The 25,348-nt window shown below is 47.0% G+C and overlaps 6 protein-coding genes across 6 annotated transcripts; all 6 read right to left on the reverse strand.

Annotated features, from left to right (window-relative positions):
- Positions 1-1,630: 1,630 nt before the first annotated feature.
- On the reverse strand, positions 1,631-1,959 carry PtA15_3A250 (uncharacterized protein; the record flags this gene model as incomplete). The annotated part of the gene is made up of 2 exons (XM_053167200.1): positions 1,631-1,861; positions 1,888-1,959. The coding sequence occupies 2 exons, from the start codon at positions 1,957-1,959 to the stop codon at positions 1,631-1,633; spliced, it is 303 nt and encodes a 100-aa protein (XP_053018440.1).
- Positions 1,960-3,426: 1,467 nt separating this feature from the next.
- Positions 3,427-4,736, reverse strand: PtA15_3A251 (uncharacterized protein; the record flags this gene model as incomplete). The annotated part of the gene is made up of 4 exons (XM_053167201.1): positions 3,427-3,591; positions 3,721-4,052; positions 4,146-4,268; positions 4,652-4,736. The coding sequence occupies 4 exons, from the start codon at positions 4,734-4,736 to the stop codon at positions 3,427-3,429; spliced, it is 705 nt and encodes a 234-aa protein (XP_053018441.1).
- Positions 4,737-9,556: 4,820 nt separating this feature from the next.
- On the reverse strand, positions 9,557-11,732 carry PtA15_3A252 (uncharacterized protein; the record flags this gene model as incomplete). Its single annotated transcript, XM_053167202.1, has 8 exons — positions 9,557-9,801; positions 9,893-10,184; positions 10,258-10,583; positions 10,660-10,823; positions 10,918-11,017; positions 11,085-11,211; positions 11,297-11,436; positions 11,513-11,732. 8 exons carry the CDS (start codon positions 11,730-11,732, stop codon positions 9,557-9,559), a joined length of 1,614 nt encoding a protein of 537 aa, XP_053018442.1.
- Positions 11,733-19,305: 7,573 nt separating this feature from the next.
- PtA15_3A253 (uncharacterized protein) lies at positions 19,306-19,659 on the reverse strand (the record flags this gene model as incomplete). The annotated part of the gene is made up of 3 exons (XM_053167203.1): positions 19,306-19,317; positions 19,398-19,452; positions 19,538-19,659. The coding sequence occupies 3 exons, from the start codon at positions 19,657-19,659 to the stop codon at positions 19,306-19,308; spliced, it is 189 nt and encodes a 62-aa protein (XP_053018443.1).
- A 1,633-nt stretch (positions 19,660-21,292) lies between these two features.
- Positions 21,293-23,367, reverse strand: PtA15_3A254 (uncharacterized protein; the record flags this gene model as incomplete). Its single annotated transcript, XM_053167204.1, has 3 exons — positions 21,293-21,484; positions 21,591-22,052; positions 22,174-23,367. The coding sequence occupies 3 exons, from the start codon at positions 23,365-23,367 to the stop codon at positions 21,293-21,295; spliced, it is 1,848 nt and encodes a 615-aa protein (XP_053018444.1).
- Positions 23,368-24,294: 927 nt separating this feature from the next.
- Positions 24,295-25,277, reverse strand: PtA15_3A255 (uncharacterized protein; the record flags this gene model as incomplete). Its single annotated transcript, XM_053167205.1, has 4 exons — positions 24,295-24,312; positions 24,383-24,624; positions 24,720-24,817; positions 24,907-25,277. The coding sequence occupies 4 exons, from the start codon at positions 25,275-25,277 to the stop codon at positions 24,295-24,297; spliced, it is 729 nt and encodes a 242-aa protein (XP_053018445.1).
- Positions 25,278-25,348: the final 71 nt, after the last annotated feature.

Raw genomic sequence — 25,348 nt, forward strand, 5'->3', positions numbered from 1 at the left:
CCCGGAAGGGATCCCTTGCGGACGATGAGGCTTTATCTCGTCGTCCGCAAGGGATCACTTGCGGACGACGAGTTGTAGCCTCGTCGTCCGCAAGTGAACCCTTGCGGACGACAAGATACAGCCTCCTCTTCCGCAAGTGAACCCTTGCGGACGACAAGATACAGCCTCGTCGTCCGCAAGGGATCACTTGCGAGCGACGAGGCTGTTGTAGCCTCGTCGTCCGCGGATCCCTTGCGAGCGACGAGGCTGTTATAGCCTCGTCGTCCGCGGATCCCTTGTGGACGACAAGACTACAACAGCCTCGTCTCCCGGAAGGGATCCTTTCCGGTGGCACCCGCCGGTACACCCGCGGCACCCGCCGGCAGGTGCCGGGTACGGGTGCGGGTGCCTATTTTTCAGGTAAAACGGGTGCGGCACCCGGGTGCCGCTGGCACCCGGGTCCAACGGCAGATTCTCTATATGGAACCAAAGGGAATTCTTCAAGTGTCAAGAGTTTATTGCATTATATTTGCATACAAACAGATTTTACACCAAAAAAAATCTATCGGAAAGGGATTTCATTGCTGATGCAAATGTGTAGCAGCAAAAAAATGTACAAAAAATAGTTTGAAGGTACTATTTAGGAGCAGAAAATGTTTGGACAAAGACTTTTCCATTTGCTCCCTTGGCTCCTTTCAGATTCATGGCCCCAGGCTGTTCAGTGACATCCCCAGGTAAGTAATTTGTTGTTATCCAGGTGGTTGCAAAGGTGTTAATCAACTCACAAGATTTTTACAATTGTTGATCAATGCAATGATGAAGGTGTCAGAATCTTTCATAGTCCTATTCCATGAAAATTTAAATGAAGAGAGATTCAAGGTCAATGTCAATAGTGTGAAATGATCTTGCATGGGTCCCTTACAAGTCAGCACCTGATCCGTCAGTGGTGGTTATTCGTACCTGATGGCAAGTAATATTATCAGATTTTTTATCCAATTATAAATTGGAGGTTTCAAAGTTGGCCAGGTGCAACTTGCATGCACTTTTACAATTCAGTGTTCAAGTTGATTCTTGAATACTAAGTTGAAAAAGTGTATGCAAGCCAAATTGTGCTACACCCCCTGACCCTGTTTGAATGTTACTTGGTAAGTTGGTGTTCAAGAACAGCCTTGAACACCAACCTGCAAAAGTGCATGCAAATTGTATATGGCCAACTTTGAATCCTCCTCGTTGATATTATTGGCAGGTTTTGTAGGAGGGTTTTTTGACTCACAATGCATGATCCAAAGACTGTGTGGAACCCTGTTGCTGGGACAGCCAAAATCTGGTATTTCTGATCATATTGGTGTAGAGACTGTAAAATGAAGATGTGTCTGGTGAGAGTCGAACTCACGACCTCAGCTATGCTGAGACACATACTAGAGTGCTGCCTTTACCAACTAGGCTACAGACGCTTGTGGCTGCCAGCTGGGTGGTTGGTTGGTAGTGCTCATGGGTCGATCCAACAGCCCTCCATACTGTGGTGATACATCATGGTAGCAGACTAACAGACAACTCAACAATTGGAACTTCTGGTAGGCTCTACAAAACAATGAAATAAGCAAGATCTCAGCGGATAAAGGTGGGAAATACATTCAAGTGAGAAGTCTACCTACTTGATGCAATCACCACTGTCGCCAATAGCTTGGGCTCCTTGGATGCAGTACGGCTTGTTGAGCACCGCATCCGCATTCCATGCCTCATATGCTGTACCAACTGGGGCACGGATTTTGATCTCTACAAAGACTTCCTTGTGACCCGGTACTGCAATTGAACCAGCCTTCATATCCAAGCCACAAACCAGGAAGTTCTCATCAGTACTGAACCCATCCGGGTTCAACTTCTGCAAAAAAAAAAACATTCACGTACCTGGCCCGGACAATTCTTGAAATGCGCAGCAACACCTGCTTTTACTTGATCCAGGGTACTTTTGAATAGCATGGGAAATAATATCAGGTTTTAGAATCAGCATTTGGACAGCAGATTGAGTTTACCCCCGCTCACTCACACATCAGCTTCCAGTTTGTCATTGAAGACGATGAGCTGGTGCAAGCAGTGGGCATTAATCAGTACAGTTGATGTGTTTACAAAAAACTGAAAGTTCAGCTAAAACACAAGATCAGAGACTCACACTACAGCTATCTGATATAGTTCTTACTTCAGTTTCAATCTTGGGAAGTTTTCCACCGTCCGTTTTGATGTTTGTGATTGCTCTGAAAAAATTGTTGTAATTTGAGGTGTCAGGCCGAAGGGCTTATCAACAATAATGGCGGTGAAAAGAGGACGATAGAAAGATATCAAAAGGCAGCACTTGTTACAATGATCTTGGTTTGCAGGACGTTTAGCATCACAGCCTACAACTGAAGCCCTGCTGGCCGACTCGGCACTTTTCGCCGTTAGCAAGCTAATTGCGACAGCAAGAACATGTCGTGAGGTAATCATAATATTCTTTCCTATTTATATCAGCAATGTTTTGACAGAGTCTTGTGTGGATGTGATCGCAAGGTATTCCAGGTAGTAAACTGGTATTTTTTGCTGTGACTGGGAATAAAACTGATGGGGTGGGGGAAGGGTTAGATATTGACTATACAAGTCTGGCTTCATATAGAGTGGAGGACTGATCATGAGCCTCTGCCAATGGAGGGTGGTAAACGCAGAATCAGGTCTCGGTCTCGGCTGCCAATTTTTCAAATGCTCGGTGCCCACAGCAACAAGCCTCGGTCTCGGCTGCCAATTTTTCGAATCCTCGGTGCCCACAACAAAAAGCAAACGGCCACAACAACAAGCAAACGGAGTTGTCTTGCCAAAGGCCAAGCAGGAGGTATGTATTTATTAAGGAATGGAGCAGTCTATGGATACTTACCTGAATGGTTTGGCCCCTGGCTCGTGCAGTACGGAGTGCTCGGTTTCACCAGCCGACGGCGGCGTGTTACCATAGCAGGAGTACTCTCATTGAAGGGTTGGTATCTATCAATCTCCCCAAAATTATTCTCACCACAACACGGCGGGGTCATGTAAAGCAACAGTTTAATGGATTTCCTCAGCAATCGGAGGGGACTAGGAAATCAATTCTACCGTCGGTATCAACTTCAACCCACACACCCCCAGATTGTTCTACACCCACCTTGGTTTCCTCGGATAGCACATCAAATCTATACACCAGCCTACAACTCATTTGTCTAGAACCCCCTCCGATGGGTCTGAATTCATCCAAGGAGAATTCTACTACGACAAAATTCATTATTCTCGACATAGATGAAAACCATTGATTGTTCAATGTCTGCGTGAGATATAAATAAGGCATTAAAGATCAGATCATTCAAGTCAATGGGCGGTATCGGGCAATCTGGCATGATGATTGTGTATCATAGGCGCCCGCGTCTTGAGGCAGGATAATGGGAAAAGGGTTCATATATGAGCAATAAGCTCTTGGGAGCCTTTCCAAACTGCCTTCGGCTGGAGCGAGACAAAGCTGGTTTGGCCAGGCTCGATGCAGACGAACCGTTTCCAGCCTTCGTTTTCCATGTCAGCCATCGCGTTGCTCTTGGCCTCGTCGGGGTTCCAGACGGTCAACTAGATAGAGCGGAAGGGAAAAGGAGCGGTCGATTGCGACCTTCAGAGCCCAGGAGTATTCAGGATAGATAGATAGGAGGGCTCACCTTCCGTCTTGATTGTCAGCTTCTTTCCATGCCCCAAATCGACTTCGATCACCGATGGTACGTCACGATATACTTGATCAACCTTCCCCTGTAGGAAGTCTACAGTATCTCGATCCTCGATGGCCACCGCGCCCTGTGCCACTTTATCGGCAAACGACAACCCTTTCAGAGGTCCTAGACGGACGTCTTGTGGTGTGCCTTGGGTGGGCAAACGGAGGTAGGTGTGCAGGAGAGCTTGGAACTCTAGACTGGACTCGGACGGATTAGTCACCTCGAGGCTGGTCACCAGACTTTGCTGGCAGATCTTGACCTTGTATAGACAATCGAAGGCTGGCTTGAAGACCTTTCCGACCTCGCCATTGCTAGAGCTTAAGCCTGTACTCAATAATCATCGACATCAATGAATGAAAAATTAACCCAAATTGCGTATTTCAGCGAGCGAATCCGGTGTGGGCTAGAAGACTCAACTGAAGCGGGCTTCTACCCAATCACTTCCTTCTTCGACTCCCTCGAATGACCACCGCGTGTTTCGTGCAAAGCCGTGTTGCTTGAGACTTGAATATGGTTCCCTTGAAGGTGGAGGACCAAAGACTACATAGCGTGGAGAAACTTAAAAACGGGTGCACTCCTTTCCCTGAGGTCTCTGTTTTGTTTTCGATAACAACTCCACCAACCTGGGAAACAAATAGGGATTCATCCTCTTCAATCAAACACATGCAGTAGTCCAGACGAGATGAAATGAGGATAAGAGTCTCGTTAGAAAACATTCGACAGCTGATAGAAGACGAGCCAGTGGTTTCAGATGCACATACCTGATGGCAGCCGGTCCAGAGATTGAAGAAGCTGAAGACTAGAACAACTGGTCCTGACCCTGGACTTTCCACGAGTCTTGTAAGTAGCACAGGTTGGGGAAAGAAATATTTGTAAATATTTCGAGTGTTTCAGGACAGGACAGCCAGTTTGGTCCTACTTACACACGTGTGCCCCATGGAGTGCGATCCCGACATGAGCGACGGAGGTCTTGATGATGATTGAAGATTTAGTCCTGGTGAAGCCCATCTTGGAATTGTTTATTTGTCTTTCGTTGGTTCCTGGTCTGGAGGAGGTTCACTTGGATGTATCTATGGACATCCTCGCAGATTGCTCTCCTTCCTCTGGCCTAGGGTAGCTTAACCAAGCCTCTCCGAGGAGGCGCGAAGCGTCAGAAGGGACTTGTGTTGAGTTAGTGGCCTATACGCATGGCGCCACTTCCGTGATAAGGCTCAACAGGCCAATACACAACTTCAAAGGCAAAACTAGGCTGCAGGATGTCAAGTAGGGTTGAGAATGGGCCGGCCCAAAAGCGGCCCACTCCGATTTCCCCCCGACCCATCAAGTGTCCGGGGCCTTACGTAATAAGCCAGGTGTGCTGGGCTGGGCTGGGCCACTGATTTAGTTTGGGTCGGACTCGGGTCAGCCCAGCGACCCGGGAGAAAGGCAGCGTCGGGCGAATCATCAGTGGACAGTGATGGTCATGGAGGCTGGAGCCTTTCGCCCGCCGCCGGTGCACCAACAAGGCACACAGTGAGCAGCTTGGCAGCCCGGGCATCCAGCGAGCTCCGGAGCGAGCATGTCAACAACGGTGGGCCAGCTACGCTAACCGTAGCGTTAGCGTGGCGTAGCGTAGCGGAATTCCGCTAAATTTTAGCGTAGCGTTAGCGGAATTGCACCTTTCTGCGCTAACGCTACACGCAAAGGGTGCACAGCTAATTTAGCTGTTAGCGTAGCGTTAGCGCAGATGCGCGCAATTGCGCTAACGCTACACACGCAGGGCGCAAAAGAGCGCGCGCTACGGTGCGCCACAGCGCTTTTAGCTGAAAAAAATGCCTTTTTTCCGCTAAAAGCGCCGTAGCGCAGCGTAGCGTAGCGTAGTGACTGTAGCGGCGCGCTAACACTAACAAACAATTGGCGCGCTGTTAGCGCCGCTGAAACGTAGCGCAGCGTAGCGGCGCTAACAGCGCGCTAACGCTACTCAAAATGGGCGGGCGCTTTTTGCCGCTACGCTAACGCTAAGTGGCCCTGTAGCGTAGTGTAGCGTAGCGGCCCACCGTTGATGTCAACAACGGGATACCCGACATGGGTTTCCCGTCATTGTGTCCGGCCCCTTGACCTCTTTCTGTGGCATGAGTCACAATTCACGAGTTGAGTCAGGAGTCAATTTCTCCTCTCCAATGTTCATACCATATTAGATGACCATGGCTGGACTCAATGTTTCGGGTGTAAGAAAGAAAAAAGAAAAAAAACAAGTGTATTTATTATCATCAATATTCATCTACGAGAACATCAGGATTGTATGTTGGACATCTTAACCAGTCTTGGGCACAGATCAATGCTTCAACCATCGTCACATTGAGTTGACTTCTAAATTCATCGAGAACCCGACCACCCGTTGAGAAGGCTGATTCCGAAGCTACAGAGGTCATTGGTGCCATCAGCACTGTCCTGGCCAGTTCGGAGAGATGAGGAAGTTCAGCCTGGTTGGCTTTCCACCAGTCGAGGATTTTGAAGTGGCTTCCGTTTGGAACTACCACATTGGGTTGCTTGAGGTATAGATCAAGCTCGGAGTTCACAGACATGGTGTAGGTGCCTTTAGTGGAAGCCAGGAATGCATGAAATACATCGTCTTCGTCATCATCATCGAAAGGGTATTGTGATGTTTCCGCAGCCTTCTCTTGGGGAATGAATTTTTCGGGTTTGGGCGCGTAGCTAGAGAAATAGTCGTACAAGAGTTCCCTGATATGAGCGAGTTGGGATTCACATGCTTCTTGACTGAGTTTGAGCTTGTTACAAAAGTGAAAATAGAGGAAGTCAAGTTTGTAGCGTGGATCGAAAACAATTGCTAGGGAAGCAAAAGTTTGCATGGGGTGCCAATATTTGTTGAACTTTTCGAGCATCGATTCGGCAGCAAGTTCAATAGATGGTAGAGTGCTTTCCTTTTGAGCTTTATCGATGTATTTCTCAAGCTTAGTCATTATCTTGAAGACCAGATTCGAGGTGGGGTACTGAGTACCGGAGAGATTGGCAGTAGCTTTGTCAGAAATAAGAGAAGAAAATTCAATGTTTGATCTTTGCAATCTTGAATCTTGATTAAAAGCGAGCTCACCCTTCTGAAAAATCCCCAAGAAATCTCACATATTTCTCAATTGCACCCATTCAGCTGGGGTGGGATATGAATTGTAGCCCGATTCAGTCATAGACAGTTTTTCAAAAGCTGTCTTGAATGGCAAAGCCGAGTCAATCATGAAGAAGGTTGAGTTCCATCAAGTAGCAACATCGAGTGTGGGTTGTTTGTCCGAGATTATACCGCAGATATCTACGGCTTCGTCAAATGCTTGTTTTCTAGCAGGAGAACTCCGAACATATTTCACCAAAGCACGAAGCTTAGCCAGTCCTTGATTGACAGATTGGAGTCCATCTTTCACAACAAGGTTTATGATATGCCCGCAACATCGGACATGGAAATAAGCTCCTTTAGCATCTACACCATGGGTGAAGCGCGTCAAAATTATTTTGATCGCCCACCGAAATGCTTTTGGTTGGCCCGCCTGCAAGGGCGGACCGTCCATTGACGGTCGGCGATTCTCCAGAAAGGAAACCAGCGGTTTACTGGATGGGATTCCGAATTTATTTCGGATTGCCAACCCCATTCCGAATTGCTTTCAATAGCTATTTGGAATGGTGACGGGTTGGCGCGGTCTGCTGAAGGCTTGAAAATGCAAGTGGGCAACTGGTCAAACAAAAGGGGAATCGAACCAGCACCATCTGGCTGATCCACCCCACAGGAGCTGCTTGACCACTATCACTACAGGCATGTAGCTGTCGCTGCGGGATGCAGCGTCACCCTGTCGTTGCAAGCCCGCGTGACTGCGCAAGTAGGCGCAGTCACTGCGTCCGCAACCCCAAATGAAACGTCAGGTGACGCTGCGGGCTGCAACGACACCTATTTGCCCGTAGTGTATGCTAGACACACCATGCAGTCAGGTGTGTGATTAGTGGATATAAGGCTGCATTTGTGGGGCTTGCCCGGTCGTATACAAAACTATTCCGGGGAAAATCCAGGAAAGAAACCGGAATGAGATTCCGGTCTGTTTCCTGGAATGAAGTCGAATGAATTCCGACTTCATTCCGGCGCGGACCCATCTTTTCAGGTTTGGGTTTAACCCGAATTGCGATCGGAATGATTCCGGTCCTTCGACCACACCGGAAGCATTCCAATCGCTTTTTGGTTTTTCTTGCCCTCCAGTATTTTTACTGGATTCAAACTTTAAAACTTCACCTGTGGTGTAGTCCCTGAGGAAATCGTTCGTAAAGTAGCTTCTGGATCCTTCGGACTGCCGTGTCATTTGTTGCAGCGTTGTCAAGAGTAATAAAGGTACATTTCTCTTGCAGATTCCACTCCAAAATTGTGTCGCGCAGGCAATCAGCAATCGCCAATCCGGTGTGTGGTGAAGAAAGGGGTTTGAACCCCACAATTCGTTTCTTCAGTTCCCAGTTGTCATTGATGAAGTGCGCCGTGACCACCATGTATCCAGTCTGATCTCTGGAAGTCCACAAATCAGTGGTCAATGCAACTCGACGAACGGCTGAGATTTCTTCCATTATCAAAAGTTTCATTTGATTATAAATATTCAAGCAATCATTGCGCACCGTGTGTTGACCAATCATCTTGAAATCAGGTTGTAAAGACAACACAAACTTGATAAAAAACTTGTGTTCTGCAAGCCAAAAAGGATACTCGTGAACAATTATCATTTGCGCCAAAAGTGTACAAGATGTTTCTTGCGAGAACTCCCATTTGTCGGGGCCGGATTTGGTATTTTCTTGCATTCTGAAGAGAGGACTCCCCTCACAAGCGAAAAGGTGACGTTGGAGATGACTTGTTCCCGCAGATGGACGCCCGGTAAATTCTTTCTGGCAGTATTTACAGATGGCTTGTGCAAGCCCATCTACTTCTAAAAAAACAAAGAAAGAGATATCAGTAAGTTGAATTTATGATGGTTAGAAAGAAACCTCAATACCTTCCAAATCAAAGTGGTCCCAAGCCTTGCTGGTCAGTCGGCGTCTCTTTGTGCCTTTGCTGCTGTTGTTCTCAACACAAGGTTGCTGAGCCGAAGACTGGGTAGGAATGGGAGTGGTGGTTGAATCCATGATTGTTTGAAGCTTTCTGTTGACCTGATTATGACTTGAGACTCAAGAGATCTCGATCATTTCATAATCCAACCTTGGGCTCCCATGGGCCAGCCCATCTGAGTGTGGGAAACCAAAACAACAAGCTCAGACCCAGCCCACAAGCTACGGCGCGGGTTGCCCATGGGCCAGCCCGGCCCATTCTCAACCCTAATGTAAAGCCTGAAGGAGCATGTGAATTGCCTGATTTTAGCATGTTTGATACCGGCCACACTCTCATGGACAGACTTACGCAGGCTATCTACCACTTGTTTCACTCGCACATCTAAATATGTACTGATGGATTATGGTCAACTTTCTCGTGTTGTAGACCAAGTCGTAATGATGCAGTGTGTACCATAGCAAAGGGAAAGAGGCTCCCATCCCAACGCACTTCGAAAATATACATGATCAATCCAGATAAAGTGGGCAAGAGCTGTAATCTGGACTCAATTGGCATTGGGTGATATGAAATTGTGTTATCTCGAGGAATCCAAGAGATGAAGCAACAAAATAAAATAAAAGAATCCAAGAGCGAGGTGGGGAATGAAATCAAGCAAGCATCAGTCAGTTTTCAAACAATCAAGAGGTTTGAAAGATATGTAGAACATATACATTTTCAGAGGGCCCATCAGAGGAAAGAAGGTTGGAAAAGAGCAATAACAAAAAAACAGTTAAGGAAGAAATTTGGAGGGGTTAAGGATATTCAAAGGATCGAACAAGTTTTTGATGGACTTCATCATCTTGATATTTGTTGGAGGTTGAGAGTACTTGAGGTAGGGAGACTTCATGAGACCTAATCCATGTTCGGCAGAGATGGAGCCGTTATGACTCGAGACCTTCTCGTATATCCAAGGCTCTAATACTTCTTCAATCCTCCGATCCCATTGTTTAGCGATCACATTCAAGTGTAGATTGCCTATAATAAAACATATAGGAAATGGAGCGGGAAAAGATTATCATTATCGTCGCTATGTATGAAAGATCAGTAATCGAAAAAAAGTACATACCATCTCCAATATGTCCATACCCAACCACATCTCTCAATAAATCACCCTCAGACCCATCAGGTGCCAGAATGCCATGCTTAATGAATCGCTCCCGCGCTTCTTCGACAATCGAGTACATCAACGGCATGGGCACACTGAGATCGTACTTGTAAGTTGGGCCATGTTTGCCGACCGATTCAGGGATCAGCTCTCGGAAGGACCAAATCGATTGTAGTTGGGTTTCGTCCTGTGATAAGATCCCATCGCTAATCATCTCAGACTCCATCAGTGATTCGATCAAGTGTTCAAGTTTCTGCAACCAGTCGAAATTCGTGATTAGTTTTACTCATGAGGCTTGAAGATCGTAGCAAAGGCAAGAAACCTACGACGTCATCGTGTTGCTTGTTGCTTCCACTAGTTTCAATGAGCACATAGAATTGGCCTTCATCCTGAGAGCTCGTAAAGGGGGTTTTTTGCTGGGTGTGCTTGAGAACGAGGTCGAAGCAGTTCTGGTCGAAGAATTCGAATGCTGAGAGGATTTCACCGAGTTTCTGGCGAGCGAGGACGAAGAGTTTCTGGATGGTAGCATAGTCTTTGACCGGCATCAGTGCTACATTCACGGCTGCTGGTCGGGGTGGAGTGAGGATGGTGGCCCCCGTGATGACTCCAAGAGTGCCCTCGGAGCCGATGAAGAGTTGCTTGAGGTCGTAGCCTACAATTTAAGACATGGGGAGCAAAAGGTGGATCAGTAGCGGGCAGAGATTTGATGCTGGAGAAGGAACACTAACCGGTATTGTCCTTTCGTAGACCGGTCTTCATCCCACTACTCAAGATTGTGCCCTCTTGATCGGGTAAAACGACTTCCAAGCCGAGCACCGAACCATGTAGAGATCCGTATCGAAGCAACCTCAATCCTCCTGCATTGGTAGCAATATTTCCTCCAACCTGACAACTTGAATTTAATGTTAGCTTTTTTCTTTTTTTTCTATTCTGAAAAAAAAGAGCATAAAATATCGCATCTATCCGGAAAGAAAATGAACGCTCACGATCCCTTGGCGCCCAAGTCTAGTGGAAAAATGAAGCCTTTCTCCTTCAAGAAATCGTCCACTGATTGTAATATACATCCAGCATCCACGCTAACTATCCCTGAAATAATAAACGGGAAAAGAAAATTAGTCCCTAATGTGTTTTAGGTCGACGGAAGGTCACATACCACTCGTCTCATCAAAAGTCCTAATTTTGTTGAGGCCACTTAAGTTGAGGATGACCTCATCGAAGACAGGAACTGATCCACCGACTAGTCCAGTGTTGCCACCTTGTGGGCATATCGCTAGTCGATTCTGTTGATGGTTTTGTTGCAGAAAATGATCAGCAGCTGAACGGCATCTGAGAGGATACATTGTCAGTTTGGAAGTCGATTATTACCTTGTGACAATACGAGACTATCCGGCTGACTTCGTCTGTGCTCTTGGGCTTAAGCACTACCTTGGATTGTCCACGATACTTGCCCATCCAATCGACGTTGAAGGCCTCCAAATCCGAAGGGTCAGTCCGAAGGTCATCAGCTAGCAAACAACCAAGTATTAGTACGGCTGTTTGAAAAAAAGCAGACTGCCTGTGTGGGTAAGTTGATAGACGAACTTTCTAAGGCGCTAAGTACCGCTCCGGGGCGCGAACCAAGGATGCTTCGGAACTGTTTGACATCCTCTACTGCGAGAGTTTTGTGGTCCGGTCTGGACAAGGTCCGGTTACTTGCGAGGCGAGGCGCCGAGCCAACAATGGTTCGCCGGGGGTTCTTGGGACTATTACTCCAGGCTCTCCGTCCGATCTGGGCTAAGGATAACCTCGAGAATGGTGTCATTTCGGATCCTGCTGGGACAAGCGTTGTTCGGTTCTCGTGCCGCTGCAGTTCACAACCGCCGAACTGCGCCCTTTCGCGAACTTTTATCGAAGTCCCTCCGAGGGGGGCCCGAAGCGCCAAGTTTGGTCCTCACCCCACCGGGCGGGCGAGGATGTCCCCGGGTGGTCCTCCGGCGCCTCCCGGAGTGCCGGCCAACCCGCTCAGTGAGGTCAAAAACTCAAATTCATGACAGTACCTACAGCGACTTCAGAGGGAAGAATATCAGAAGTAATTCATAATCTTCTGATCTTATGATGATTCTAAAAATCAGGGTCAGAACATTTTTCCGCTCACACAAGCGGTTCAAGCAACACCCGCACGCCAAAACAAGTCACCTCGAGCTGAAAACTCATGGTTTTCCAGGATCATTATGAAACAAGTGAAGAAAAGTCAAAATTTTAGGTTGCCGCCGTGGTTTATGACTAAAGGAATGGTGAAGAGTCCAGTATTTACAAAGATTTTCCATCAGATCATAAGACAAAGGCATTTGAGAACTGCTGTAAATCTTAAGATTTTTGGAGGCCAATTTCTAGTAAGAATAGAAGTAGGTCATGGATAATGTTTGGACAAAGAGTCTCCCATTTGGTCCCTCAGCTCCTAACAAATTCACCACACCGGGCTATTGGACGATGGCTTCAGGTTAGTGGTGTTTACAACAAGATGATTGTAAACCGCAGGACATAAATTAGCTCACCACCTTGTCACATTCGTTCATCATTGGAATGATGACCGCATCAGCATCTTTCTTTTTTCTGTCCCATAAAAGTTTCAATCAGGAGAGATTCTGTGTCAACAGCCTGGAAAAAATGGCTGGTTTGCAAAAATTGCATGAAGCACTTACATCTGAATTAATGATCCATTGGTTGTGCTTATATGAAGCTAATGGCAAGTAATCTTGTCAGATATTTTACCCCAGTTCACTGCAGATTCGCATTGGAGGGTATTTTGGCTCACATTGCATGATCCAACGATTACTTGGAACCCCGTTGGTGGGATGCGATAGAAAAACCCGGTCTGCGGATCGGCCGGGATCTGCTGGTAGGCTCTAAAACGTGAAGGATTCTCAAACATCGTGCGTCGCCGGCTCAGCTGCGAAGGTGGAAAATAGCAGTGCTATTATTTCAAAGTCAACTAGAGATGACTCACGCGATGCAATCATCCTTCGACGCGATGGCCGGAAAGCCTTTCGGCTGAAAGCAGTACGGCTTGTTGAGCTCAGCATCAGCATTCCATGCCTCATATTTGTGATGCTCGCCGGTTTCAAGAGCGGGAAATATGCGAGCGAACTTAGTTGGTGTTCCATTGCAGGGAGGAAGGGTCTATTTATAGACCGAGGGATGGAACGGCTCGACGAGAGGAGACAAAAGAGAATACAAGAGAGGCTCATCGGATGAGCTCTATAAGGTCTTAAGAGGATACAAAAGGAGTGGCCGCACTTGGAGAAGTCCGGTCGCGATAGACAACTGATATACACGGTTTAGGATATAACTATGTGGAGATGATAATGTGAGCATGCCGCGAACGGCTACATACAGAGTCTTAGCCGAGAGCGGCAGTAAGAGAGTTATAGTTCAACACATAAGCAAGAAAGGGATAGTGCCGAAGCCGGCATATAAGGGAAGAAGAATGACCGAGAGCGGTCAAGAGAGGAGAGGGAGTATTACCTTAAGAGGAAGTGTAAGCCGGCGGCTTCACATCATCCCCTCCGTAGTTCCAAGCCTCCGTGCTTGGTTCTTCAGATGATTGGGAATTGGTTGCGACTCCTTCGATCTGTTTCTGTGTTTTTTCCCAGAGGTCCAGTAGCTTTTTGTACATTGTTGGAGAAGTGTAGTTTCGAAGCATCACCATGATATCGTTTGAGACGATCCCCGTTAGTAGTAGATTTGAGAACATGTCCGTTGGGAGACTGTAATTTAAAGTAGGACGGTTCTCGAATTGCCTTAACACCACTTCCCCCGGACGTAGATTACATTCAAAGTAGGTAGTCTCTGATTTTTCGGAGCGTAGGGCAGCCTTCTTATTGATCTTGTCAATTTGACCCTGTCGTTCTTGGGCAAAAGAGTCTGCTCGAAGAGTTCGCGACTCGAGTCTGTCCACTTGGGACGATACTGCTACCTTGGGTTCTACGCCGTAACACATGTAAAAGGGGGACCGTTCGAGTCCAGCTGTTCTCGACGACCTATATCCGAATAGAGCCAGCCCGACATATAGGTCCCATTCGGTCTGTTTATTGGGAACGCACATTTTCCGTAGGCTGTTGTTGAGCGTGCCGTGGAATCTTTCTACCAGTCCGTTCGATTGCGGGTGATAGGGGGAGATCCGGTTGTGCTTGATGTTATGCTCGGCTAAGAATTTTTGGTACACCTGACCGTTGAATTCCGACCCATTATCGGTCGTAATGGAATGCGGGAAACCATGATTCTCGATTATGGTCTTGACCAGTTTGGTCGCCGCGAGACCGGATTGTGCTGTTAAGGGTACAGCGTAAGCCCAACCAGTACCATAGTCAATTGCAGTTACTAGGAATTGGTTACCTCTTGGTGTTCTCGGGAGAGGTCCGACGAAGTCCATACCCCAAGTCGCGAAGGGCGCTTTGCGCTCGATCACCTGCATAGGCATTTTGTTTTGATCTGAGTTTGGAGCACAGTATTGACATGCCGTACAATTTTTGACCACCTCTTCAACGATGTCGTTCATAAACGGAAAGTGACATTCAGTCCTTAGCTGACAGGCGGTGTCTTTAGCATTGCGATGTCCGAGGCGGCTGTGGGTTTCTTGCGCGAGTCTAATCGCCCGTTCTACTTCTGGAATGATTAATGTGTTGGGACGATCCTTCGAGGTTCTGTACAGATTGCCGTTTTTCCAGCTAAAGCCCTTCAGGCGTACGTTTTCAGGATGATTATCTCTCATGCAGCGTAGCTGCTCGAAGGCTTTCATGACTACCGGTTCCAGTGAGAAAAGGGAATCGGCCACCTCTGGAGGATCAGGATCCAAGGCGCAGTCCGGTTTTCGAGATAGTGCGTCTGCGGCCATTTGTTCGGGTCCGGGTCAATAGACGATATGAGCATTGAAGAATTCGAGTTCATCGACGAATCGAGCTAAGCGGCGGTTCACATCCTTTTGAGTCTTAAAGTGTTTCAGTGACTCATGGTCACTGCGCACTAGTACCGGAGATCCCTCGACGTATCCGCGGAAGTGTTTTGGTGCATGGATGATCGCCAGAAGCTCTCTTTCTTGGGCTGAATACTTCTGTTCCGTCTTTGATAGTTTGCGAGATTCGTAGGCGATGGGCTTGAGGGTGTGGTTTTTAACGACCTTGGCGTATTCTTCGAGGTTGAAGCCCGCGGTTATTGCTTCGCTGTTGGGATCTTGTTGGAGAACGGCCCCGATGTTCTGACCCGAGGCGTCGGTGTCCAAAACAAAAGGGTTGAAGGGCTTGGGGTGGTGTAAGATGACCGTTCGTGCCAGGTGATATTTCAGGTCCTTGAATGCAATCGCCTGGTCTTCCCCCCACGAAATTTCCGCGCCCCGTCGCGGGGAACCTTTGGTCAACTTGTAGAGTGGCGTCGCAATTTTTGAAAATTTTTTAATAAATCTTTTGTAATACGTTGCCAAGTTCAAAAATCCACGTACTTCAGTTATGTTACTGGGCTTAGGCCAATCCTTGATTTTCTGGATTTTTCGATCGTCAACGTTGATTCCTGCCCCATTGACGACATGCCCCAGAAAGACTAGTTCCTTCTTGCCCCATTCGCACTTCTTTTCGGATACTACCAAGTCGTATTTTTTTAACAGTTCAAAAATCCTTTTAATATGCGCTTTATGTTCTTCTTCTGACTTAGAGAAAACAATTACGTCATCCATATATACCAAAGCGTACTTACCCAGACACTCCTGAAGAATATTATTCATCATGTGCTGGAAGGTTGCTGGCGCGTTGCACAATCCAAACGGCATCACTAGGAACTCGTATGACCCGTTGCGCGTCGCGAACGCCGTCTTGGGAATCGATCGCTCCGTCAGTTTTACTTGCCAAAATCCTGACTTCAAGTTGATAGAGCTGAAAATTTTAGCGCCTTGGAGGAACTGATATGCATCGTCTATGCGCGGTAGCGGGAAGGAGTTTTTAACTGTCAAGGCGTTCAGTTTGCGATAGTCAACGCAAGCTCTAGACGTCCCGTCTGGTTTCCTAACCAAGATGATGGGAGCTGACCAAGGCGACTTACTTGGTCTGATTATACCATCCTTTAGTCCATCCTTGACAAACTGTTCGATCAGCAGATGTTCAGGAGGTGAATAAGGACGCCCGTGGGATCTTACAGCGCCTGCCGTACCAGTATCGATATCGTGTTCAAATTCCTTGTCTTTGGGGAGTCCTACCACGACCCTAAATGTTTCGGGTGCGGTTTCGTACGCCAATTTCAGATATTCATTGTCGAACGTCCTAGTCGACACTACCATAGAGTTTAGACCCAATCGCGGCCGATGGTCGCCGTTGTAAGGGCGCACATTGACAACCTTGTTGTTTGCGTCTATGAATGTGTACGACAAATCGTCGTAGTCTGGGACTGCCCGCGTCTGACACAGCCAAGGGAGGCCTAGTACTAGGTCCATCTCGGGCAGGTTGATAAGGAAGGCTTTGATCTCCATTTGGTTGTTGTCCACGCAAAGAGTGAACCGGCCTTTCAACTTGACCTGTTCTACATGTCCGTTAGCTAGTCTAACATTCCGGGGAGTTATCTGCACAATGTCGATCTCTTTTCGTTCGTATAGATCGCGAGCTACTACAACGTCTAGGTAGATAGACCCGGCTCCTGAGTCGATAATAGTGTCGCATACGACTCCTCCTATACCGAATTCATAACGTGGTAAGGATCGTTCTCCATCGTTGAGTGCGTTTAACTCAAGTTCAGGTGGGCTGTCACCGAGCCAGATTATGCTAGAATTGTCCGATGTAGAGCTCACTTCGAAATCGTAAGACTCGTGATCACTACCCAATTGTAGCCAATCAACCTGGTTGGTGTCCGTCGTGCGCAGCCTTTTGTGGGTTAGTCCTATGGAATCTGTATGTTTTCGCTTTCTAAGCGGTTCATCCGCTTCAGTAACCAGAGCGTTCAATTCGAGTTCCCTTGTCAATCCATGTCGCGATGCGCCTGGGATGAAGTGTCGAGCCCGGGGATTCAGAGTTGATTCGATCCTACTGCACAACAGCTGCGAGTCCTTCTTGCGCTCGACCGTATCCCATAGGATTTGATTCATGCGCGCAATGGACGCATCAAATTTTTTCTCAATGTTTTGAGCGATTTTGTCCAAGGCTTCCTTGATATGATTTCTAGGTTCCAGAAGAGTTATGGCAGGAGCCATAAAAAACAGATCGTTTCGCGGTGATTCTTTGTTCGAATCCGGTTCGTCTAGATCAATCAGATTAAGAGTTTGTCTGGATTTTTTGTTATCATTTTTATACTTTATTTTTCTCAGCGAAGGACAGTCCTTAGATAAGTGTCCGATTTTATTGCAGTTATAACATCGAGCTTTGCTTACATCTACAGCATCCAGGTCCATCGGAGTGGCCGGCGCCACCAAGTTTCTACGCGGAAAGGAAAAGCTGTTACCGGTGGAACGCCGATGGTGACTAGGGGTGAAGCTTCTTGGAGTGAAGGCCCGTTGGTTACCGTAGTTCGAGGAACCTCCGCGAAGATAGTTACTTTTTGCTAATCTATCATGTTCGCGGAGCGAGTGCGATAAATCGTCCAACGTTTCACACTTGTCGCCCAATACCTTGACGCGAAGATGACCTGGCAGATTGAAGGTGAACAAGAATTTCTTGTCATCGTCAGTCATCGTGTTGGCGGGTAATTTGATGCTTAGTCTAGTGAATCGGTTAATATAGTCTTCTGCTGTAGTATATCTGAGGGACTGAAGTTCGACGCGAGTGTTGTATTGGCTATGGGAATAGTTAAACTGAGCCCGCAACTTACGGGTAAAGGTTGCCCAGGGCATCTCGTTTACATTTAGCTCACTGACTAGGTTATACCAGAAGGCCTCGGCGCTGTCTTTTAAGTGTGGCACAACCATCGACGTCCATTTCTCTTCGGGTTGTCCACGACCTGTAAGAATGAATTCTATTTTTTTGATCCAAACGTCGACATCGTCCTTTCCGTCAAAGTTGGGGAGTTGGACGGAGACAGGGTCCGGTCGGGGCTCGCGAGGCTCGCGATCGACTTGCTGGTTGTTGTTTGCATTTGCGGCCAGTAGTTGTTGAATTTGCATCTGTTGGTTATTGATAACTTCTTCCCGGGCGGCAATCTGTGCCGCGTGGATTTGGCCATTGATCATTGGTGCGTCCATCTCGGCTATCTGATATATGATACGGTATCTGATTGGAACGGTTCTAACAACGGTAGAAGTAGTATAAGTACTTTAAATAAAATATATGTTTATGATTCTTGTATCGGACCACGGATAGCTATTTTGGATTTTGTTTCGGAGAGGGATTTTTTTTTTTGTTAAGAGATTACTTACCGGTTCGCGACGCCGGTAGGAGAGAGGATAAAGGTTTTAAGTCGGGGTGGTTTAAATTTTCTAAGAAGTTTTTATCGGTGTGAGTATAAGGGTTTCTCTAATCTATGGATGTCTTTTGGGAACGGAGAGTTTTAAGATGAGAGAAAGGGTTGACTCACAGAAATATTTCTGTGATGCTCGCCGGTTTCAAGAGCGGGAAATATGCGAGCGAACTTAGTTGGTGTTCCATTGCAGGGAGGAAGGGTCTATTTATAGACCGAGGGATGGAACGGCTTGACGAGAGGAGACAAAAGAGAATACAAGAGAGGCTCATTGGATGAGCTCTATAAGGTCTTAAGAGGATACAAAAGGAGTGGCCGGACTTGGAGAAGTCCGGTCGCAATAGACAACTGATATACACGGTTTAGGATATAACTATGTGGAGATGATAATGTGAGCATGCCGCGAACGGCTACATACAGAGTCTTAGCCGAGAGCGGCAGTAAGAGAGTTATAGTTCAACACATAAGCAAGAAAGGGATAGTGCCGAAGCCGGCATATAAGGGAAGAAGAATGACCGAGAGCGGTCAAGAGAGGAGAGGGAGTATTACCTTAAGAGGAAGTGTAAGCCGGCGGCTTCACATATTGTGAACCGGCCAGGGCACGCATTTTGATATCTATATAAACTTTCTTATCACTCGTTATGGCGACTGAACCACCCTGTTCCAGTCACAAATCAGAAACGTCTTGTTAGTTGCCCAACCCATCCAAGTTCAACAGCCACAAAGAACATTATCCGCGCATGTACCTTGCCGGGACATTGCTTGAAATGTACAGCAAGACCGTCTTTCAGTTGCTTCGGGGTACTAAATACATATGTAAACATGTAAAACAAGGTCAGATTTTAGAACATATAAGCAGGCGCCGATTTCGACGAGCTGCAATCAGCCAGGACGGATTGGGTCTACTCATGTTCACTCACACAGCTTGCCGGTTTTCATTGAAGATGTATAGCTGGTGCAAGAAGGGGGCATCAATCATATAGCTGATATTTTCATTGATAAAAAATGGTATCAAAACAGAAGATCAGGGACTTACCATACAGCTGTCTGATATGGTCCTTACTTCAGTTTCAGTCGATGGAAGTTTTTCGCCGTCTATTTTGATCTTGTCAATTGCTCTGAAAAAAAGTATGATGTCAGGTTGAAGGGCCTATCAAGAATCACGGTTATAAAAAAAGGAAGACAGAAAGGAATCCAACGCACTTGTTACATTGATTCTGGTCTGCAGCATATTGAGCACACTCTGGCCCCATGCTGGCTGACTCGGTGTTCTTTGCGGTCATTAAAATGATTGCGGCAACGAAGATCAATTTATGAGAGAACATAGTTGTTTTTCCAAGTTATATCTACAGAAAACGCTTTCGTAAAGTCTTCTTTCCGGTTTCAATATAGGATGAGTTGAAAAGGGTTGAAAATATTCTAGGTGCGCTGTGCCGTGAATGGGAACAATGCGATTCATGGGTTGTATTCTAATCAGAAATTATCTGAGGTCCTGCAGACAGGACCTTATAATAAGGGTGGGCTTCAGCGCAACCGGGCCCGGTACGTCGGCTCCCGGCCTCGGTTGCCAGTTTTTAACGCTCGATGCGCACAACAACAAACAAACGGAGTCGCCTGGAGTCGAATTCCTAAAGAGGAAGGCTATATGAACTTATTATGCAACCTGCAATGAAAATCTTGTGATTTTAGGCCTGAGAGCTTTCCGCTAAGTACCAGTTTTCAATGTACATAAATATCTTTGCCTCATACCATCAGAATCTCGTGATGGGGGAGGCTAAGAATGGGAGAAAACCAAGCAACAACTAAGTATTGATTTTGGTATTTTCTAGCCCATCCACTACCCTAACTTAACTAAGACCCTCTCTTTGTGGAGGGGGGACGCCGTCCCGCAGGGACCCTCCCTTCGGAGGCTCGCTTCGCGAGGGGCGCTCCGCGCCAGCCAGGCTGCACCAGGCCATCCGAAGAGGGTCTTGTGTTAAGTTAGCCACTATCAGTGAAAGCCAAAATCGGAGGGGAGTGTTAGCCTTTTCCCATGGCGAGACATGCATTTTGCAGCCCCGGGCAGAGGAAAATACAAGAAATGGTGGGCTTGTCTGCCCCATGGATTGAAGCAACAGGTGGAGGGGGATGCCCAATTTTGGTGCAGCTTGAGGCAAGACATGCCTAGTTTCACCTTATTTTTATCAATTCAAAATTGGACATCTAGTGGAAAAGTTATGACAAACATAAGGGCCCTGTTTGGATGCCCCATTATGAACTTCAAGCCACCAGTCCCGGTACGGATATACTTACAATCCAATCAAGAATGTTTTTCTTGTAGACTTCATGAACATTATCAATGTCTTTAATTATGGTGTTCAAAGTTGGTTGAAAAGGTCGCCATTTTTACAGTTTTTAGCCAGTTTTCACAATTAATGCGAAAAGGTAACACTGTACAATTAGAACGCCGGAACATCGCCCGCACCCACACCGGTTTTTTGGATCTTTCAAGTAGTGTTCGCGCACCACGTTAAGACACGTCGGCTCACACGTATAGGTAAGGAGACATGAAAGAGCATAAAAGATAGGCAGGTTCAACCAATCGACCTTAATGTAATCCACTTCAAGCGTCTCCCACTGACTCCACTCCGTTTAAAAGGCTCGCCGCCGGGAGTGATTGTGGGATCAAAGTAAAAAGTTTGTATGTGAAAAGAAGCATCTAATTGTTCATTTGGTTACAGATGATATGATGAGATACACGAATGACTACATCTTGATACAAAGGTAATACAATGATAATACTCATGAGAGCGATGGCAATAATGATAGTAGAAAGTACAATAGGAACGAGCGATTCACCACTGATAAGACGATCAAGCACAAAGGATCAATTTTATACGATTGAACAGCACGAAGAATAAGCTACGAAAAGACATAGATGAGATAGAAGAATGAAGTCTATGATCTTCTGGGGATTTGTTAGTCAGTAGATTCGTCGAGGTGGGTTGATTTTGAAGGCACCAGCTGCGTGGAGCTGTTTTTGGTTGTTAAAGAAGGGGGAGGCGGAGGATGAGAGGAAGGACGGAAGGGCTCTTTGGGCCAGTCGGGACCGATGGCATACTTCAGGATGCCTTGGACGATTCCTCTGACGTAATCTGGATGGTGTACAATCTTTACGAGGCAGAACACATTCAGTCATCAGAGTCCTTTCCCTCTTGGCTTTCACTTCTAATAAAAAAGGGAATCTAAAGAGAGGGTAGAGATTTGGGAAGCTCACAGCGCATGTGATGATCCCAATGGAGAGGGAAAACGATATTCTCTCGACCCAGATCGAGACCCAACGGTTAGCGATGATACGTCTACGAAGCCAACGAGGAAGGATTTCGTCGACGGTAGCACAGAGGGCCCTAGTAGCGACGTAGAGAGCCATTTCGCCTCTCCGCTTCTTATTCTCGACGAGGATGCTGAGTCCGGCCAAGAGACTGCCCAGTTGGGGCGCTACCCGACCATCCATATCCGTCGCCGTTATCTCCCCCTTTCCTGCGCTTCCTATCACCATGTTTAGAAGCCGCTGTGTTCCGTTTGATCGGCCTATACATACTCCCGCCCATGTCAGACCAACAAAACTCGACAGAAATCCGGCCGAGCGGGACGAATTTAGTAGGATCCGTGCTCCCGTCCTCATTGGCGCTTTTAGCAGCTTTTGCCTTTGGAATAACAATACCGGGACTGTAAAGACCTACGCTATCGCAACCGGGCCAAAAGTCCTTGTTCAGTCAAGAAAAATTGTATCGTGTTGATAGGACTTTAGACGATAAAATAAAAAATGGAGTGATGGCCTTATCTATTACACGACGTACAGGAAGGTAAATACCCAGACTGGTTTTCCAAGCTCTGAAAAATCTTCTGAGGACGTTGACTGTGCAGCTTTCGGAGTTACCCAGGGTACCGTGGACGATTCGGCAAGAAAGTTTATCGATGAACAATGGGTCACCGTCTTCGGGGGGTCTTCCCATGTGAGTAGCAATCTCTCTTCCGAGCTGTAAGATCTGATCGGATTGGGCGGGGGAGCGGTAGACGAACTTGTGGTCCTTCGCGAGCCGGATGAGCTGGAGTAGACGGGGATCCATCTCGGCAAGGGTGGTGATCCATTTGACGTAGCTCATCGGGAGTCGCCAGGGTGTATAGAACCAGCACCACATGATCCTCCAACAGCAGAGTTGGAAGAGGATCGTGTCCGAGCACCTGCTCAAGAATGCCAGCCATGCCGGAGAGAAGTGGGCGAAGAGTGACCTGCAGAGCGTATCAAGCGCCCGGACGGTGAAGAAGAGCGTGAAGTCAAGCGTAGGGGATTGTCGCTGGGCCTGGGCTCGGCTCAGTATCGTGGCAGGATGCTTGCTGTTAGGCTGGACAGTTCCCTGTGAGTCGTTGAGCGTGGGGTACGGCGTCATGGTCGGGTGCAGCGGATCCTGGGACATCAGGGCACTGGTGTGCTTGGATTGTAAGATCGTGATCGCCAGTAGCGAGGAGAGAGAAGCCGCAGAAAAGGTGGAGAGGATGGCGACGATAGTGTGCTCTAGCTTTGAGGGTCGGCGGTCCAACGAGAGATCGGATTCTGAGGATTTGGCTTGGAGATCTGAAGTAGTAGCAGGGGTGTGACATCGTAAGAGTCGGCTGAATTTTTGGCTGATCGGAGAAGTTATGAGAATCCTGACGATGGCTTGGACTTGTTTCCGGACCAGACCCTCGGCCAGCCTTGCGCCCCCGATAGCGACACCGCTGGCCATCGCCAAGCCGGTCGGCCGGAGGCCCTTGAGGAGCAATTTGGCGATTCCTGACCATAAACGTAGTAGCGCGCTGGTCGAGGGCCTCCGTCGGGTGAAGCTGATCAACTTGATGATAAGCAGCCGGACGACCAGCGGGGCGACCTCGGTTCCATATCCAATCAGATAGGCTCGGACGAACGCCAGCCTATTCCCATCGAGGATTCGGTTGAGGTACTTGGGACTGGGTCGATCGACTTCGGCTGGAGATATTCGGTCCGTATCTGACATCTCCAACTGGTTGGAAGCAGTTGATGTGGAGAGCGACTAGGCCAAGAGGAGGATAACCCAGACAGGAAAAGAAAAACACAAAATGATGACAGAGGCTCAGAACACCATCGTCAAAATCAACCTGAACAGATTGCAATTGGGAAGGGCTGGATGGAGGACTTCTCGTCGCCTGCGTGTAAATGAGAAGGAGGCTCCATAAATCTCAATCAATTTTCCCCTGCTGGTAAAGTTTAGCCCAGCTTCCCTCTATAACACTTTCATCAATCATCCCCTCCTCATCAGCCTTGGACAAAAACAAATGGGCATTGTCTATCAGATAAAGTCTTGACTATCTTCCTACGCGCATCTGTCCTCCTCAACTTGAATTACTAGAAGACAAGCATATCCATCCAAGGCATCATAGTACTGCTTCTGTAGACTGTCTGACACACAAATCGAGGCAAAACAAATGCACCTCTTGAGATGTACCACTTTGTGTAATTGTACGAATACGGTCATAAATCACATTGATCAAATGTAGTTCCTTGCCCCAGGATGTGAGGTGATTCTGGTTTTCAAATGAGAGTATTGATTCTTTCATACGGATTCAAACATCAAATTTTCTGTATGGTACACTGTGAATCTAGAAATCCACAATGAAAGACTAATGAGATCTTCATACAATAAAAAAGAAAAGAGAACGCTAATGGTATCTAGATAAAACTACAATCCAACATATCTGGTAATCTGCTAATGTATTCACAGGCTGCACATAGTGGCCACTTGATCTACACTGATGCACATGTTTTCACATAAGCAGTAGACACAAGATTTTTCGAAAAAAAAAAAAGATAAGACATGCAGGAAGGGAGTACACAGTGGTATAACTGTGCATTGTCCAACTTCCAGGAGGATACAAAAACATAACAAATATGGCCATTTCAACAATCAATACGTGAAGGTCTCCTAAAATATAGACATTCCTTCATCAGTGTCAGCATATCTTGGAATACAATCTCAATGAATGCAAGCTTACCTTGTAGGAGGTCACGACTGTCTCGGTTGTTGTCTGGACTTCTTCTTCAAATGTGACAGAAACACCGGAACCATTACTGATTTCCGAGGATTCCTCTTGGATAAGCACAAGACCCTCCGTGGTTTCCGTGTTATCTTCGAAAATGGGCTGCTCGTTGCTTTCTGAGGGGACAGCATCTTCCGCGAACTGGCCTACTTCCGGGTTCTCAGCAACGTCGGTCAAACCTAAGAGCAGTTGGTCAACTGTTATCATTATCATCAAGGAGGAAGCAGAAACAGCAAATAATTCATCAGTCACTTCTAATCATGTCCAAGATTTCTTGAACAAGAATACTTACACATCTGGGTTTTTTGGTGTTCCTGTGTCAGGACCTGCAGAACCGCAGGGGAACTGGCTAGGTCGAGGGGACCTTGCCTGATCTGACGCGCAAGGTGCCTGTTCAAGAAGTACGGAAAAAGTCAGATTTTCAAGTAGTGGTGGGTTTTTGAGAACTTTGTAACGATTCAATTCCAGATAAAGCTTACATCACATTGTTGGCGTAACGTGATGCTACAGCTACAAGGTATTCAAGAGAGTTGGAATCCAAAACGTTGTCGGTCGGTGTGACCTCCACCATGCGGTTACGAGGCTCCATTTGACGGTAGTAGGATTCGATCAGTTCATTGCAAAGGGTCGAAATCTTTTCTTCAGAACTTTCATTCTGAAGGTATAACTGATTCCAAACGTTTTTGATCACTTGATCCTGGGTAGCTAACTCGGCGGAATAGTCGGCTATGATACTCTGAAGAGACTGGGATTCTTGGTAAGGAGATCCACTTTGGGGTACAGCCCGTCCTAAGACTTGAGAAGAAATGAAGGCAAAGAAGACAACAGAGTGACTGAGACTGGCAAACATTTTTTGTTGTAGTGATTGTAAAGAAATTGGTGGTGGTATGAAAAAAACAGGAATATTTCTAAAGGCTTTCT

The sequence above is a fragment of the Puccinia triticina genome, chromosome 3A (assembly GCF_026914185.1).
Source record: "Puccinia triticina chromosome 3A, complete sequence".
NCBI lineage: Eukaryota > Fungi > Basidiomycota > Pucciniomycetes > Pucciniales > Pucciniaceae > Puccinia > Puccinia triticina.